Raw genomic sequence first — 13,671 nt, 5'->3', positions numbered from 1 at the left:
GCCGGTTGCCGGGATAGATGAGTCCTCCCATGTAAAACCATTGACACATTCACAGCATCAACGCAAACGGGCACCACTGTCATGTGATGAATAAGAACATATCGATCTCTTATCTGCACTGATTTATAGTTCTGAAGGAAACAACATGGATTGTTCATTTTCATTGAACTTGATCATATCTTTAAGTTACCTCCCTACGTGAGTTTTATGAGCTTGGGCAGCCTACTTTCCTTCAAAGCACTTTTACTTGATTGATCAAAGCTAGACTTCATACAATCTGAAGATAAACATTGTTTTTCTCAAAAGATTTTTCACAGATTTACATATCTCACTCATATCTGTTTATGAATCTTCCTTGTTGGTATGAAATTGTTTCCTTATTTTTATAAGCTCCTCAAATCACCACAATCCCCAATATATTCACAACAGCAGATTTAGATTTCTGAACCCACGGTTCACGAGTGGTGCTTATAAAATGGAGAATTACAAAAAATATCACCCTGCAGCAGACCCTCCTCCTCCACATGTTATGTCGGTCCACTGCATCTACCAATATATTAGATGCATATTCGCTTTTTCCTATTCAATGTTTACCCAAAAGAAAAACTATATTCCTGATTTCAGTTCAACAGACCAATCTAAAGGTTTCTTTTCTTCTTCTTTTTTTTTTTTATCAAAAGGAAGAAAAAAACAAAACATTACGTTGCAGTTCACTTTCTTCATAATCTGAAATTGAAGATTCACAAGATTTGCATTACCCATTTCATCAGTACTTAAATTAAATATAATTAGTTAATAGGGTATAGCTTAGTTGGTTGAGCTCTTCCACCTCAATCTATGTAAGTGGATATTCGAAATCCTCATATACCCAATGAATATTTGTGTAAACTCCCCTCCTCCAATCACTTATACTTAATATATATTTATATATTAAAAAAAAAATTAAAGTCTAATGAAAATTGTTAATTATGTGCAATATAAATAAAATAAAATCATCAATTTTGGTAAACGAAATAGAATGCATTAAAAAGTAAAAGAGACGAAATAAAAAGGAGCGTCCACGTGCAAGCGTGAAGGGGGCAGGCCACAAAACGACAAAAAGCAAAGTAGTCAAAGATGGAGCCGAAGAGGGCAAAACACCGCGCCTCCGCGCACCGACATGTCAAAAGCCCTCCTCAACTATTCAGAATGACCAAAATACCCTCAAACTATCACCGTGAAATTCCACTCCTCAGCTTGGTATTCGCTCTAATTACAAACCATCCCCACCCATGTTCATTTCATATATGAAAAAGAAGTTCAAGTACGTACCCCAATACTCGTATCCCTTTCTAGACGGTATAATTAATTTATAAATAAAATCCTCCAAAGCCAGATCCATGCTAATTACCATGTTGACATGTTGCTAATCGTCACTCATCATCGTCGCCGCCGCCGAAGATCGATATCCGGTTGTAAAGAAGGAAGAGGATGAGGACGAGAAACAATGCAACGCCAACAGGGGAGCCGCTGACCCTGTGAATGGTGTCAGGCTCCCCGTTTGAGAACATGGAGGAGACGAAGGAGCCGCGATCCGAAGACAGAAACTGGATGGTGAGGAGGAGAATAATGGGCAAGAGAAGAAGACCCACAGGGCTCAAGAGCTCAGAAATGCCTTCGGTTATGGCCTCGCCTTGGTCACCAAGAAAAAACGGCACCACGATCACTGCCACAACCACAGCTGCCAGTAGAATCCCATGGGGCGCAGTTCCAGCTTGTCTCTCTTGATCTATCATTTTTGTTTTTTTTTTGGTATGACTTTTGTTTTGGTTAAAAATGGGAGGTGGATGGAGACTTGGAGAGATATAGTGGGGGTGAAAATATATAGGGTTTTGCTTTGGACGCGTTTGGTTGGATGAAGTGTTTTTTTGAAGGCGTGTGATTGGAGAAGGCAAAAGTTGATGTGGATGGTAGGCTTTATATATTATAATGTCTGCTACTTGGGTGACTCAAGGATTCAAAAGAAAAGGGTTTTATATTTGTGTTGATGGGATGATGGATGAAACTTTCTTTTTGTCATTTATTTGAAGAAAGAAAAAGAGAGAGAGAGAGAGAATTGATATTAAAGTGACTACAGCTTTTCTTGGATGTGCTTCTATTTTCTGTATGGTGGGGAGGACTTTGGGTCCAGTTAACTCATTACGCGTATAGTGAGCATGAGAAAGAGAGAGATATTTTGAAAATGGGGTTTTTGTATGGCTAATAAAGGCACCGTGTGTGGAAATGGTGAACTTACCCAGAAGGCTGGCTCATGCAATGCAGACAGATCTAATGCATGAAGTTGATGCTTTGTTGTCAGGGCCATGACTTTGAGGCATGGAAATTCAAGTTTCATTTTACACACGACTTTCTCTTTGGAGAGTCGCTTTGAGACGAAGCAGCTGTGAATGGGTGGGAAAAGAATCAAAACTTTGAGAATATTGCAATTTTCTTCTTGTATTTCGTTTTTTAGCCTGTCAATCTTTCTAGTTTCTGTGTGTCACTTTGAGTTTTTTCAAGGTCTAGAACTTCAGGCCCAGATAAGAAATAGCCCGAGAACAAAACAGAAATGGCCATTGTCAAAGACAAAATTGGGCCCTTCCACTTACTGTGACCTTTCTATAGAGGGTTTGCTCAGTCAAAATAAATAACGGGGATGCGTGTACGACTGAAGTTAGCATAATTCTTACTTTATAAACCAAACTTTTAGACTTCACTACTTATACAAGCACTAGCAAGAAAAATGTAATAGATTCGACTTCATTGACCTTAACTATAATGCTCCCAAACCAGCTAAGGTAAGAGCACTTATACCCATTTGTCATAGGTAAAGGCAAGAGTAGGCAAAGATAGTTACTATTCACATGAATAGTGCTTGCCATAGCAAATTTTTTGTACTTTTCCACTCATTTCATGGTAACCCAAGGGCAATTACTATAAACATGAGATTAATTTGATTTATATGTATGAAATTAATAAATAAAAAACTGCTAGGTATGTATAAAAAAAAAAGATTTTGAATTTTTTGGTAATTTTTTAGTTTTTTGGTTCTTCGCTGATATTAGCGCTCTCAGGCAGCAGCTCGGGCTGATCTTGCCTTCGAGCCTACCCGGTAGTGGTGGAGCCCACATCTTGCCCGGGCAAGAATACATTGGTGGATAGATTTTTTTCAGCCCAAGGGGCCTTTTGGCCATGGATAAAAATGCTCTAACATCAGAAATTCAGAAGGAGATTTGGAATAAACAATATTTTCTGAGGTTAATAGTGGGACGCTCGCGTATTTAATTTTGAGATATTTAGTCATATATCCGTTCTTAACACTAATAATATGGATAAACCTACTCTATTTAATTTCTATAAACAAACTCAAAAAAACTCAAAAAATGACAGCTGGCCCTATTAAATTTAATTTTGATTATTAAATACTTTGATGCCCTATTGAGTGTTTTGAGTTTTTTTTAATGAGATTTTGGGGTTGGGCTTGTTTTAAAAAATCGATGTCAGTTTTATAATTTATAAGAAGTTAAAAGTCTCTTTGTTAAGTTGTAAATGAGCTTTGGATGTGTTTCTAAAGTCCATTTCATATAAAGTTTTTTATATATAATAATTTAGGCTCCTATATTGGGTATAATACTGAATCTCCCTTTAATTTTTTGGTCTATTTCTCAAACTAGAGAGATTTAGGATAAACAATATTTTTTGCAGGAAACGTTTAAAAATGAAACACCCAATATTTTTGAACGTGCACACTTGACAAGCCCACAATCACATGCCCTCTCTGATCACATGCCCCACAGTGCTTCCTATCATTTGGTGCATGGAATCCTTAATTGCACAATTAACAAAAGCACGTTAAAAAAAGCATCATGTACTACCACGCCTTACATTGATTCTTTTTCACGACCCCAGCACATTATGGTGACAGGATTATCATTAGTGGAAGGAAAATGAAATGCGCCCATGTTACATCACATAAGCAAATTGGATTAAAAAAACCATTATGAATTTCTGCTCTTAGCTGAAATTGATTAATTATGACCCATTATTGAGCAAAAATAAGATAATGCAATTATCGAAAGTGGGGTTCAAGCGAGAGATCCCATTTGTTTCCCTTTCAATCGGGACCCATTGATACGACCTTGGTTTAGCTCCTTTGCTCGTAGCTTTTCGTTTGGGATTGAAAAAGTGAAAATAGAATCCTTAGGGGAGGTGACAGCATCCGTGAGTTATGTCAATTGGTTGAAGTAGTTTGCTTACCTTCTTGTATCTGAGTTCGGTTTCTCTCCCTGTATATTAAGAGTAGCTTAGAATATCGTTTTATCAACCAAAACAACGGAGTTTAATAGCCTAGTGAAAAATGTCTTGACTTATAGACTAGTGTGCTCTGAGATTCAAATCCCCTTCCTAACTTTCGTGAAAAAAAAGAAAGAATAATGGTGGCAATGGCCCCAACCCAACCTTTTCATGTGGACCAGGCTAAACAATCAAAGTTTCAGATACCATTCTAGTCCAGTGGAAGGCAGAGCTCATTCCAGCCTATCATTTTCACAAATTTGGCAAAAGTTCTCTCCTTTTATACTTTTTCTGGGTCAATTATTCATGTTTTTTTTTCTCAGAAGTTAAATGACGAGATGGAAGAAGTGTATGGTGTATTTTGAGCAAATATTACTAAAAGAGAAACAAAAGAAAAGAAAAGAAAAATAACACATCAATCCTTCCTTTCCTTCCTTCCCAAGCCCGTAGATAAATTATCAGTTGGCAGATGCATGTGATGGGATGTAAATTCAACGTTGAAAACACCACACTTTTTTAGAAGCTCAAGTTTTGTGCCCGTGACAGACAATAGTCCAATCCAATCTGTACTATAGGGACCTCTCCTTGATAGCAATTTAAATATTAATCAAGCTTAGAAATTATCTACAGAAAAATTCACGGGCTTAATATGCAATCTAGTACGCAAAGACTTTGACAAATTATATCTACAGAAGAATTTGTTTATCATATTGTTGATTATATCTTGAGTATAAGACGTAAGATCTTTATAAAATTCACATAAAACCGACCTAGCAATGTTTTCAACTTTGTGGAAAATGCGTTATTATAATATGATACATGTAACATTCCCTCAATAATAGAATCGGGTTTCTGCAGTTGCTTAGAGTAATGTCCCTTTCCCTCAATAATAGAATCGGGTTTATGCAGTTGCTTAGAGTAATGTCCCTTTCGTGACAGCTTCACGAATGCTCACCATCTCTGGCCTTCACCACACCAAACAAAAGAAGATGAAATTGATCACCCAGATATCAGGCGACATTAGAGTATGATTGCCACGCAGCTTCATGTTAATCCAACAACTAAACGAAGTTCTGTGGGTGTTCTCTTCTTCTCTGGCCCTTCTTTAGCTCTATAATTTGCAGATAGGGCCTGAAAGAATCTTATAATATAACCTGAGAATGTAAAATAATAATTCTACAGAATGTATACAGTGCTGGTAAATGATATTAGGGTAAAGTAGAATGGGGGTCCAGCTCATATGACGTGGCCTGCTCTGACAGGTCAACATGCTATCTTGTAGTGCAGGTTTGCTTGCGCGATTATCAAGTCATCCTAAGTACGAATGACTAGAATTTGCTGCACTAAATACATTGCATCTTCCAAAAACTATTAACAATAGTGTTATTAATAATACTGTATTAAATTAATCCATAGTACTATTCACCACAATTTCTTATGCCATGTATATCTTCTCTTATCAGACCGTCTTACAATATAAGATATTAACTTACTGTCCGCTAAATGCTTATGCATGAAAATGTTCTCCAATCATAATGTCTGATAATATAAAACGACAAATTATTGTCTAACAAATGTTTATATTGTTAAAATGCAAATTTAGATGATATAAATGTTAATATTTTCTTTGAATTAATGTGTGGCTCAAATTTACGGTCTTACAAGGCAATGTTACCAATTTATCTACAACCAAACTATATGTATATTGTGCAGGATGATGGTATGCTGGAGCCCTGGAAAGATCCCAAGTGTTATAATATTAGGACATGTGAAGGTGACCACTTGGGAATGTTGTTTTCTTTCTCATCTTTCCCTCCCTCAATGGTGGCAACGGTCAATTTTTTGTCTGTAGGAGCAAGCAAACACATAGAGGGGTCCATTGAAGTCTGGAAATTGGCTGGTGCAGAAAGTCACGGGATTTGATCCAAACCCTCTCCAAAAGACTCTCCTGACACTACTATTAATACTTATCTCCTTCGAAGATAGTTTTTTTTCTTCCTATATGAAAATCAATAACCAGTCATGGTGGAAATGGAAGCTACCTCCTCTTCTGCTCCAATGGCTTCCTCATTCCATGAACAAGAGAGACTGGACTTGAAATCCATTTGGGCAGTTGTCATTTCAGTCAATAGTTGCATTCACAAACTCATATCAAATGCCAAAGCTAGAAATTCTATACGTCTCAGATGCACCTTCAAGTTTAGTGCTCAAAAAGAGGAATTCTTCGAATTTTCAGAGCAATCTGTCATATCAAATCTTTACTGGGGGATTGACAGCATTGAAGCCGCGATTCGAGCAAAATGTCCAGAACAAAAAGCCTCTCTGCTCAAGAAGGCAGAGCAAATGCTGCAGGTTCCCGCGCTGCTCGATGAACATGGAGTCACAGCAGGATTTAAGAACTGCTGTTTGGTGTGCTGCTCATACTTTTACCTCTCAGTGGTTAGGAAGCTCCAAGAGGATGAGTGGCAGGTTGCACTGCATTTCCTGCAGGCAGTTCTGGTGTTCCCAAGGCTTGTTCAAACAGAATTCGCACCCGAACTTTGCGAAAGGCTTTTCGCGTCATGCACCACCAACTCTGGAAAACAAGAAACAAGAGAAAGTAGAAGCTTGGGATCAATTTTTTCGGCGGCTTACATAGAGGATGACAAAGATGAAGCAATAAGGCAGATGGCAAGGGTGTATAGGGATTGGCTGATGTATTATCAGGTCATGTTATATGGAGAGACAACTCAGTTGCACTGTGGATACAGAGAAATGTTTTCCCCCGATAATGAGTCACAATATTCTATGTAAGTTTTTCTCAGGTTCTGCCTATCATAATATTCACAGGGTAGTGTTTCTCTAAAGACATGTTATTCAATCATGCTGTACTCTTTAATCACTACACTAACAAACCACAGATAAAATTTAGATTTTGAAGCAGAGTTATTTGACTTTAATATCAGAAAATCACACTCATTTGTGCACAGGCATGGGAAATCGAGCAGCTCAGGCTCTTCGAATACAACGGAGCATGAACATAGCTTGCACCCTCACTGGAATGTAAGCCTTGTCCTATATATGCATATCCTCCTCCAATATCAGTGTGCAATTTCAGTATGTGATATAAGTTTGAAAGAAGATTTCCTCCCATGCACTTCTGTATAAGTTTCAAAATCACTTGTCTTCCTACATTCCCTGGTATAATAAATAGTTTGAACAAAATCCTTTTCCGTATATACATTTTTTAATTTTTTGGTATGATACTCAATGCAGCATCAAAAGGTTCACCCTTTTGATCCTCAACAAGATACTGGTGGTGGCATGGAAGAAGAACTCAAGACTTCCATCTACATCCCGGAATTTGAAGAATATGAGGAAACGACAAAAGATTTGGATCAAGCAACACATTTTGATGTTAACAATTTCCTAAGCAGTTCAAGTATCAAAAGACTCCAAGATATGCTGGATGACTACCAATCGGATATGCGAACTTCAGTGGATTCGTGCTCTGAATTTTCTGCATATGACATTGAGTCAGAGGTTTTTTTTTCAAAAGACATTACTATCTTTAACAAAGATTTAGCTTTTGAAAATATAAATGCATCCTTTGTGATTCAGTAGAAACAGACTTGATTGATGAATGAAAATTATATCTTCTAACAAAACCAGTTAATTATTGTTTTAAGAACTATAGTTGCATTATTTTCACAAATGTCTTTGTAAATCAGGTCATGGATGATGGGGAATGCTCAATGCCAACCACAAGAATAAGTGCAGATCTCCCCAAGTCAGAAATTTGTGATTGGTTGGTTCATACTCACAATTATACCTTTATTTATCTGTTTTCTCTTTTGGAGACCCAAACCTCATTATAGAAAACATAATGTCAGAGCTTAATATGTTTTCCTAATTTCCAAGCACCCTGTACAGGAAGCTGCAGGATTCAGTGCCTAAAGAAGCCCTTGAAGTAAATCATTCTATGTTACTTGGCAGCAGATGCCCAATCAATTTAACTTTAACTATTTCAGAACATAGAGATGAAAAGCCAAACATCCTTCAGAGTTGCTACGTAGAGAATGAGTGTGCATTTCAGAAGAACTATAAGATCAACCAGATGGATCACAAAAGAAGTAATTCAAGGAGAAAACAGAATTTGCATACCCCAAAAAGCTTTCTTGAAGTAAGTGTATATTCTGCAAAAGATTCCAAAAGTGAATTACTTGGTATCACTGAAAAGGCAATTTCAAAACTATTGTACTTGGAAGGATTAGGAAAATGGGATGAAGATTGTGCTTTAGAAGTTACAACAATATATGAATTATTAGGCAAAAGGAATGGAGAGAAATGTGCTATCTTGAAAGACATGATATTGGATCAACTGCTAGCAGGTATTTCAACTTCAAAGGAGGAAATGGTTATAAGGGCATCAGTGTCCATACTAACCAGTATTGTTGCAGCAAATAAGTCAGCTATAGAAGACATCAAGAAGAAAGGTCTACAGCTGTCTGATTTGGCAAGTGCTCTAAAAAGAGATGTGCATGAGGCATCAATACTGTTTTACTTGATGAATCCATCTCCTGCAGAAATTAAGAGTTTAGAAATTTTACCGATATTGGCGGGGGTCATGTGCAATTCAAACAGTTACAAGGGTAGGTCAGAATCTCTGCCAACACCTCTGACAGCATCCCTGATGATTATTGAAGTTTTAGTAACTGCATTTGACCATTGCACAAATAACATGCACTTGGCTGAAATCAGTTCTCCAAAAGTTCTTCACGGGCTCATAGATGTTGCAAGAGTTAGTAACATTGAAGAATTGATCTCCTGGGCTACTGTTCTTGTAAAATGCATACAATATGATGGACATTGTAGAAGATACATATCAAAACTAGCTCCTGTCGCTCCATTTGTCCATCTCCTAGAGAGTAACAAGAAGCATGCCAAGTTCATAGCACTGGAATTATTCCATGAGGTTCTTTGCATGCCAAGGTATGAAAAATGCTTCAAATTCCAATATTTTGAATAGTTTTTATTACAACAATTCAAGTAATTTAAAATGTGGAAATGAGAGTTAAGAAATGTATCATTTTCATATAATATTTTGAATACTTTCTTGAGAATTTTAAATCTCACATGTTTCATTGTCAATAAAATATATCACAAGAGTATGTTATACACATAGTTTAACCCTTCAAACCGATGCATGTAAGTATAAGGTTATTAATGACTGAGCATTCTCTTTTTTCAGAAAGTTAGGTGTATCTATTTTATGTTTGAGAAAATTAGATGGTACAGTTAAGTAACCTAGTTTTTTTACACAGTAATTCTAGTCCTATGAGGCTCTCAAACATCATATTCTCATTTTTTTAAGGTCATCGGCTATTATCTTTTTGAAGAGGCTACACCAAGAAGGAAGCACCAACATTATGAACTCACTCATGCTGTGTGTCCGACAAATGCAACCTCAATACCAACTTTTGGCAGCAAATTTGCTGCTCCATTTAGATACACTGGTAAGTAGAATGAATATCATCAAGCAAATGTGCAACCTCAATGCCGACTTTTGGCAGCAAATGTGCTAGTAATTACATACACGTCCCAATTTCCAAGGCCTAGGCAATAGAACAAATATCATCAAGCAATGCATCTTTCTTTATACAGGAGATTCCATCAAATCTAATCATTACATATGAATCTAACTCAACTCACTACACACTCTAATTGACATCAAATGAATATCTGCAGGATAACACCACTTGTAAGAGTTTATTCAGAGACGAAGCAATGCAGGTTATCCTCAAGTCAGTGGCATCTGAAGAAGGTTCTGATACACAGCTTTTATCTGCATTCATTATATCGAATATTGGTGGAACATATTCTTGGACAGGGGAGCCATACACAATAGCATGGTTGGTTAAAAAAGCATGTTTGACTTCCTCGTATCAACGTAATATGATCAAAAACATTTATTGGTTGGATGATTGCTTAGAGGTGAGCTTTCAATCAAAATGTGGTGAAATATAAACTACAATCTATCAGTAGAAAATGTACCAATAGAGAATATTGCATGAATTTGCAGGATGCTGGAACAGACTCATGGTGCAGCAAAATTGCCAGAAGCCTCATTAATATTGGGAATCCTGTCTTCCATTCTTTAGAGAAGGGTCTAAAGAGCAAGGTAAGAAGGGTTTCTAGGGACTGTCTAACAGCCATTGCATGGCTTGGATTTGAAATTGCAAAGAGTCCAGAAAGCATTAAATTTTCTGCCTGTGAGATCTTACTTAGTGGAGTCGAGCAATTTTTGCATCCTGGAATGGAGCTAGAAGAAAGAGTTCTAGCATGTCTCTGCATATATAACTATGCTTCTGGCAAAGGTAGTTCCCTTGTAACAAAAAAATGCAAAGAAAAAATAAATTTTAGAACATCAGTTAGCTTTTAGAATATCTACATTAGCATAGCAAACTGCTTATAAAAGGCCATGAGATAGTCAGGGAAAAATTCAGCAACTTATGTTAGAATTTCAGACTGATAAACAACAGTAAAGACTCAATTGATTCCATGCAAATGTAAATCGTTTCATCATGTAGGGATGAAAAAATTAATTCATTTCTCGGAAGGAGTGCGAGAATCACTAAGACGATTGTCAAATGTAACATGGATGGCAGAGGAGTTACATAAAGTAGCTGACTATGTTCTACCAACCTTATCAGTGAGTACTCAACATTCACTTTGAAGAATTTACTCAAGAGCTTGTAGATTATGCCATCAGTCTATTCATGTGTTTAATATCTACCATCAGTAACAGATTTATGTAATGTTTTGTTGGAATCATTATAATGGTAATGCAGCGTATCTCGTGTGTTCACACACAAATCCTTGAGGTTGCTATCACTTGCAGTGGAGCTGTATGTGCCCTCATCTATTACAAGGGATTTCTTTACAGTGGACACTCAGATGGTTCTATCAAGGTGAGGAATTAACTATCAGGTGCTTCCTACACAGAGTAACCATATTTGGTTATTTCACTTTAATAATGTATGCATATTCTTGTTTCTTGGTAAAGAATCTACTTGGATAAAACATTCTATAGCTAAGCATATATTAGGGTGAGGTGAGGTCACTTAATAGGATCATCAGACACCTCTGCCACAAACTGTTGCACAGCCAAAATGCTTAGTTTTTGAGTGGCTCAAGAATCTAAATCAATGTATGTGTGTGCATTCAATAGGTCTGGAACATCAAGGGGCAATCAGCCACCCTTGTATGGAACATAAAGGAGCACAAAAAGGCGGTTACATGCTTTTCACTATTCGAACCAGGAGACAGCCTTATAAGTGGATCACCGGACAAAACCATCAGGGTATGGTAAAATTTTACCATGAAGATCTGCAATACATTAACAGACACTAAACTAAACTGCAACATGCAACTTCCTTCTACAGGTATGGCAAGTGGTTCACAGGAAATTGGAGTGCATTGAAGTAATTGCAACAAAGGAACCAATTCAGCACCTAAATACATACGGCCAAACAATATTTGCAACTACTAATGGCCATGGGATTAAGGTAATGACTATAAAATCCACAGCAACCTAGTACTAAAGTAAGTGTAGCTAGAAATGACTAATCTTTTTTCCAGGTGTTTGATGCATCAAGAAAGGTCAAGGATAATTGCAAGAGTAAAAAGGTGAATTGTCTGGCAGTGGTTCAGGGGAAGATTTATGCAGGGTGCAAGGATTCAAGCATACAGGTTGGTTTAAAGGTATTGTTTAAAGAAATCATGCTTTGATTGCAACAACACTAGGTGACATCTCACTGTTTTTAGGAGTTTTCAATAACGAACAACCGGGCACAAGAGATCAAAGCAGCGACGAAATTTTGGAAGCTGCAAAAGAAGCCCATTAATGCAATTTTCACATATAAAGATTGGCTTTACAGTGCAAGTTCAGTTGTGGAAGGTTCAAATTTGAAGGTATGGATTTCAATTAGAAGCTCACATTGTGAGAGAGAGAGAGCCTTTCACTGATTAAAAGGGTATATATGCAGGAATGGAGAAGACACAGCAAACCCCAAATGTCGCTAAAAACCGGCAAAAGAGAACGTGTTATGGCAATGGGAATAGTTGAAGACTTCATATATCTCAACTGCAGCTCAGCAACAAACAGCATTCAGGTAAATAACACTGTTGGGGCACACAACAACAACAACATCTTTTAAATGCGATTTTCAGCGTACACACTTTGTGAAAACAGATATGGTTAAGAGGGACTCAGCAGAAAGTGGGCAGAATTTCAGCTGGAAGCAGAATTACCAGCCTCCTCACTGCCAATGACATTATCCTATGTGGTACCGAGACGGGTCTGATCAAGGTGTGTACATTAAACCCATCTATGACCTAAAGTTTCTGCATTAATCATACTTACACATTACGGATTGAACAGTTTTTATTTTTAATTTTTTTTTATAATTATAGGGGTTTCACACTAATTATGCTATAATTTCAAACTAAAACAGGGTTGGATCCCCCTATAGCATGAAATACATCAGCCAGCACGTCTGAGACAGCAAAGAAGGATGATGCTTCGTATTTATGCCTTATTTTCAAATACAGTTGCATGTAAGGAGCTATGTTGCGTCATTGGTTGCTAAGTATGTAATATGCGATATCATTGTTTGTGCATTGTATTTTGTATTCAACATGTGTACCGATATGGTGGTTGATTTACCCATAAAGAGAAAGCTAAAAACCCTAGCCTCCCTTCTCTCTCTCTCTCTCTCTCTTTTCCTTACCTCCCCGCTTATTTTCCCCTTCCCCATCTATTGGATTTGGGGTTTTAATTGTGGGGGTCGATTTGTGTCTAGATCTGCTTTGGATTTGTGGTTTTGTTGGTTGGTGATTTAGTTGTAAGGTGACTGGCTGCAAGCTCGGTGATGTTCTCTGTTTTCAAGGAGGCGACAACATATGTGGTGGCGGTGGCAACAATCGCGGTAGTGGCTCTATTGGTTTTTGGTTGTTTGTTTGCAGTTTTCTTATTTTGTAATAATTGCATCAATTCCTTGTGAGTTGGGTGTTGGGTGTTTGATTGTTTTCTAGTCTCTACTAATATTTTGTACTTGTGAGAGTTAAATGTTGTAGTTGTATTGGTAGATTTGGCCCCTGTAATTCATGTTTGCCGAAATTTCTCTATCTTTTTGTAGCCTGTATATGGATTAACTCTATGTGGTTTTTATGCTTCCATATTTGTATTACCACTTTGTGGGCATTTGTATTTGCCCTTATAGCAGATAGTCTTTGTGCCTAATTTATGAATATAATTATCACTCTTCTCTATAAAAAAAAGATAAACAATAGTCGAACGGTTGAAAACAAATTAATAGT

At 37.1% G+C, this 13,671-nt stretch overlaps 2 protein-coding genes across 3 annotated transcripts; one reads left to right on the top strand and one right to left on the bottom strand.

Moving 5' to 3' along the window:
* Positions 1-999: 999 nt before the first annotated feature.
* Positions 1,000-2,208, bottom strand: LOC110750216 (uncharacterized). Its single transcript, XM_021950507.2, has one exon. It carries the CDS (start codon positions 1,773-1,775, stop codon positions 1,413-1,415), a length of 363 nt encoding a protein of 120 aa, XP_021806199.1. The 5' UTR covers positions 1,776-2,208; the 3' UTR covers positions 1,000-1,412.
* A 3,916-nt stretch (positions 2,209-6,124) lies between these two features.
* LOC110750184 (Transducin/WD40 repeat-like superfamily protein) lies at positions 6,125-13,528 on the top strand. 2 transcript variants are annotated; one of them, XM_088245771.1, is made up of 17 exons: positions 6,125-7,100; positions 7,281-7,353; positions 7,567-7,833; positions 8,022-8,098; positions 8,212-9,282; positions 9,665-9,806; positions 10,039-10,284; positions 10,373-10,667; positions 10,881-11,002; positions 11,142-11,261; positions 11,522-11,653; positions 11,736-11,858; positions 11,932-12,042; positions 12,118-12,264; positions 12,339-12,464; positions 12,545-12,661; positions 12,807-13,528. In XM_088245771.1, the coding sequence occupies exons 1-17, from the start codon at positions 6,334-6,336 to the stop codon at positions 12,822-12,824; spliced, it is 3,954 nt and encodes a 1,317-aa protein (XP_088101897.1). In that variant the 5' UTR covers positions 6,125-6,333; the 3' UTR covers positions 12,825-13,528. The 2 variants fall into 2 exon arrangements, with proteins under 2 accessions (XP_088101897.1, XP_088101898.1); XM_088245772.1 differs by having other exon boundaries at positions 6,127-7,100; positions 8,224-9,282.
* The last annotated feature ends 143 nt before the right edge of the window (positions 13,529-13,671 follow it).

This window comes from Prunus avium, chromosome 1, assembly GCF_965620075.1.
Source record: "Prunus avium chromosome 1, drPruAviu1.hap1.1, whole genome shotgun sequence".
NCBI lineage: Eukaryota > Viridiplantae > Streptophyta > Magnoliopsida > Rosales > Rosaceae > Prunus > Prunus avium.
This window is presented reverse-complemented; position numbering and strand designations above follow the sequence as displayed.

Bases quoted from the DNA above. Each gene is read 5' to 3' on its own strand.
- LOC110750216 (XM_021950507.2), bottom strand. From the start codon at position 1,775: ATGATAGATCAAGAGAGACAAGCTGGAACTGCGCCCCATGGGATTCTA.
- LOC110750184 (XM_088245771.1), top strand. From the start codon at position 6,334: ATGGTGGAAATGGAAGCTACCTCCTCTTCTGCTCCAATGGCTTCCTCA. The intron at 9,807-10,038 runs GTAAGTAGAATG...GAATATCTGCAG, and splicing joins TGCTCCATTTAGATACACTG to GATAACACCACTTGTAAGAG. The intron at 12,265-12,338 runs GTATGGATTTCA...GTATATATGCAG, and splicing joins TGGAAGGTTCAAATTTGAAG to GAATGGAGAAGACACAGCAA.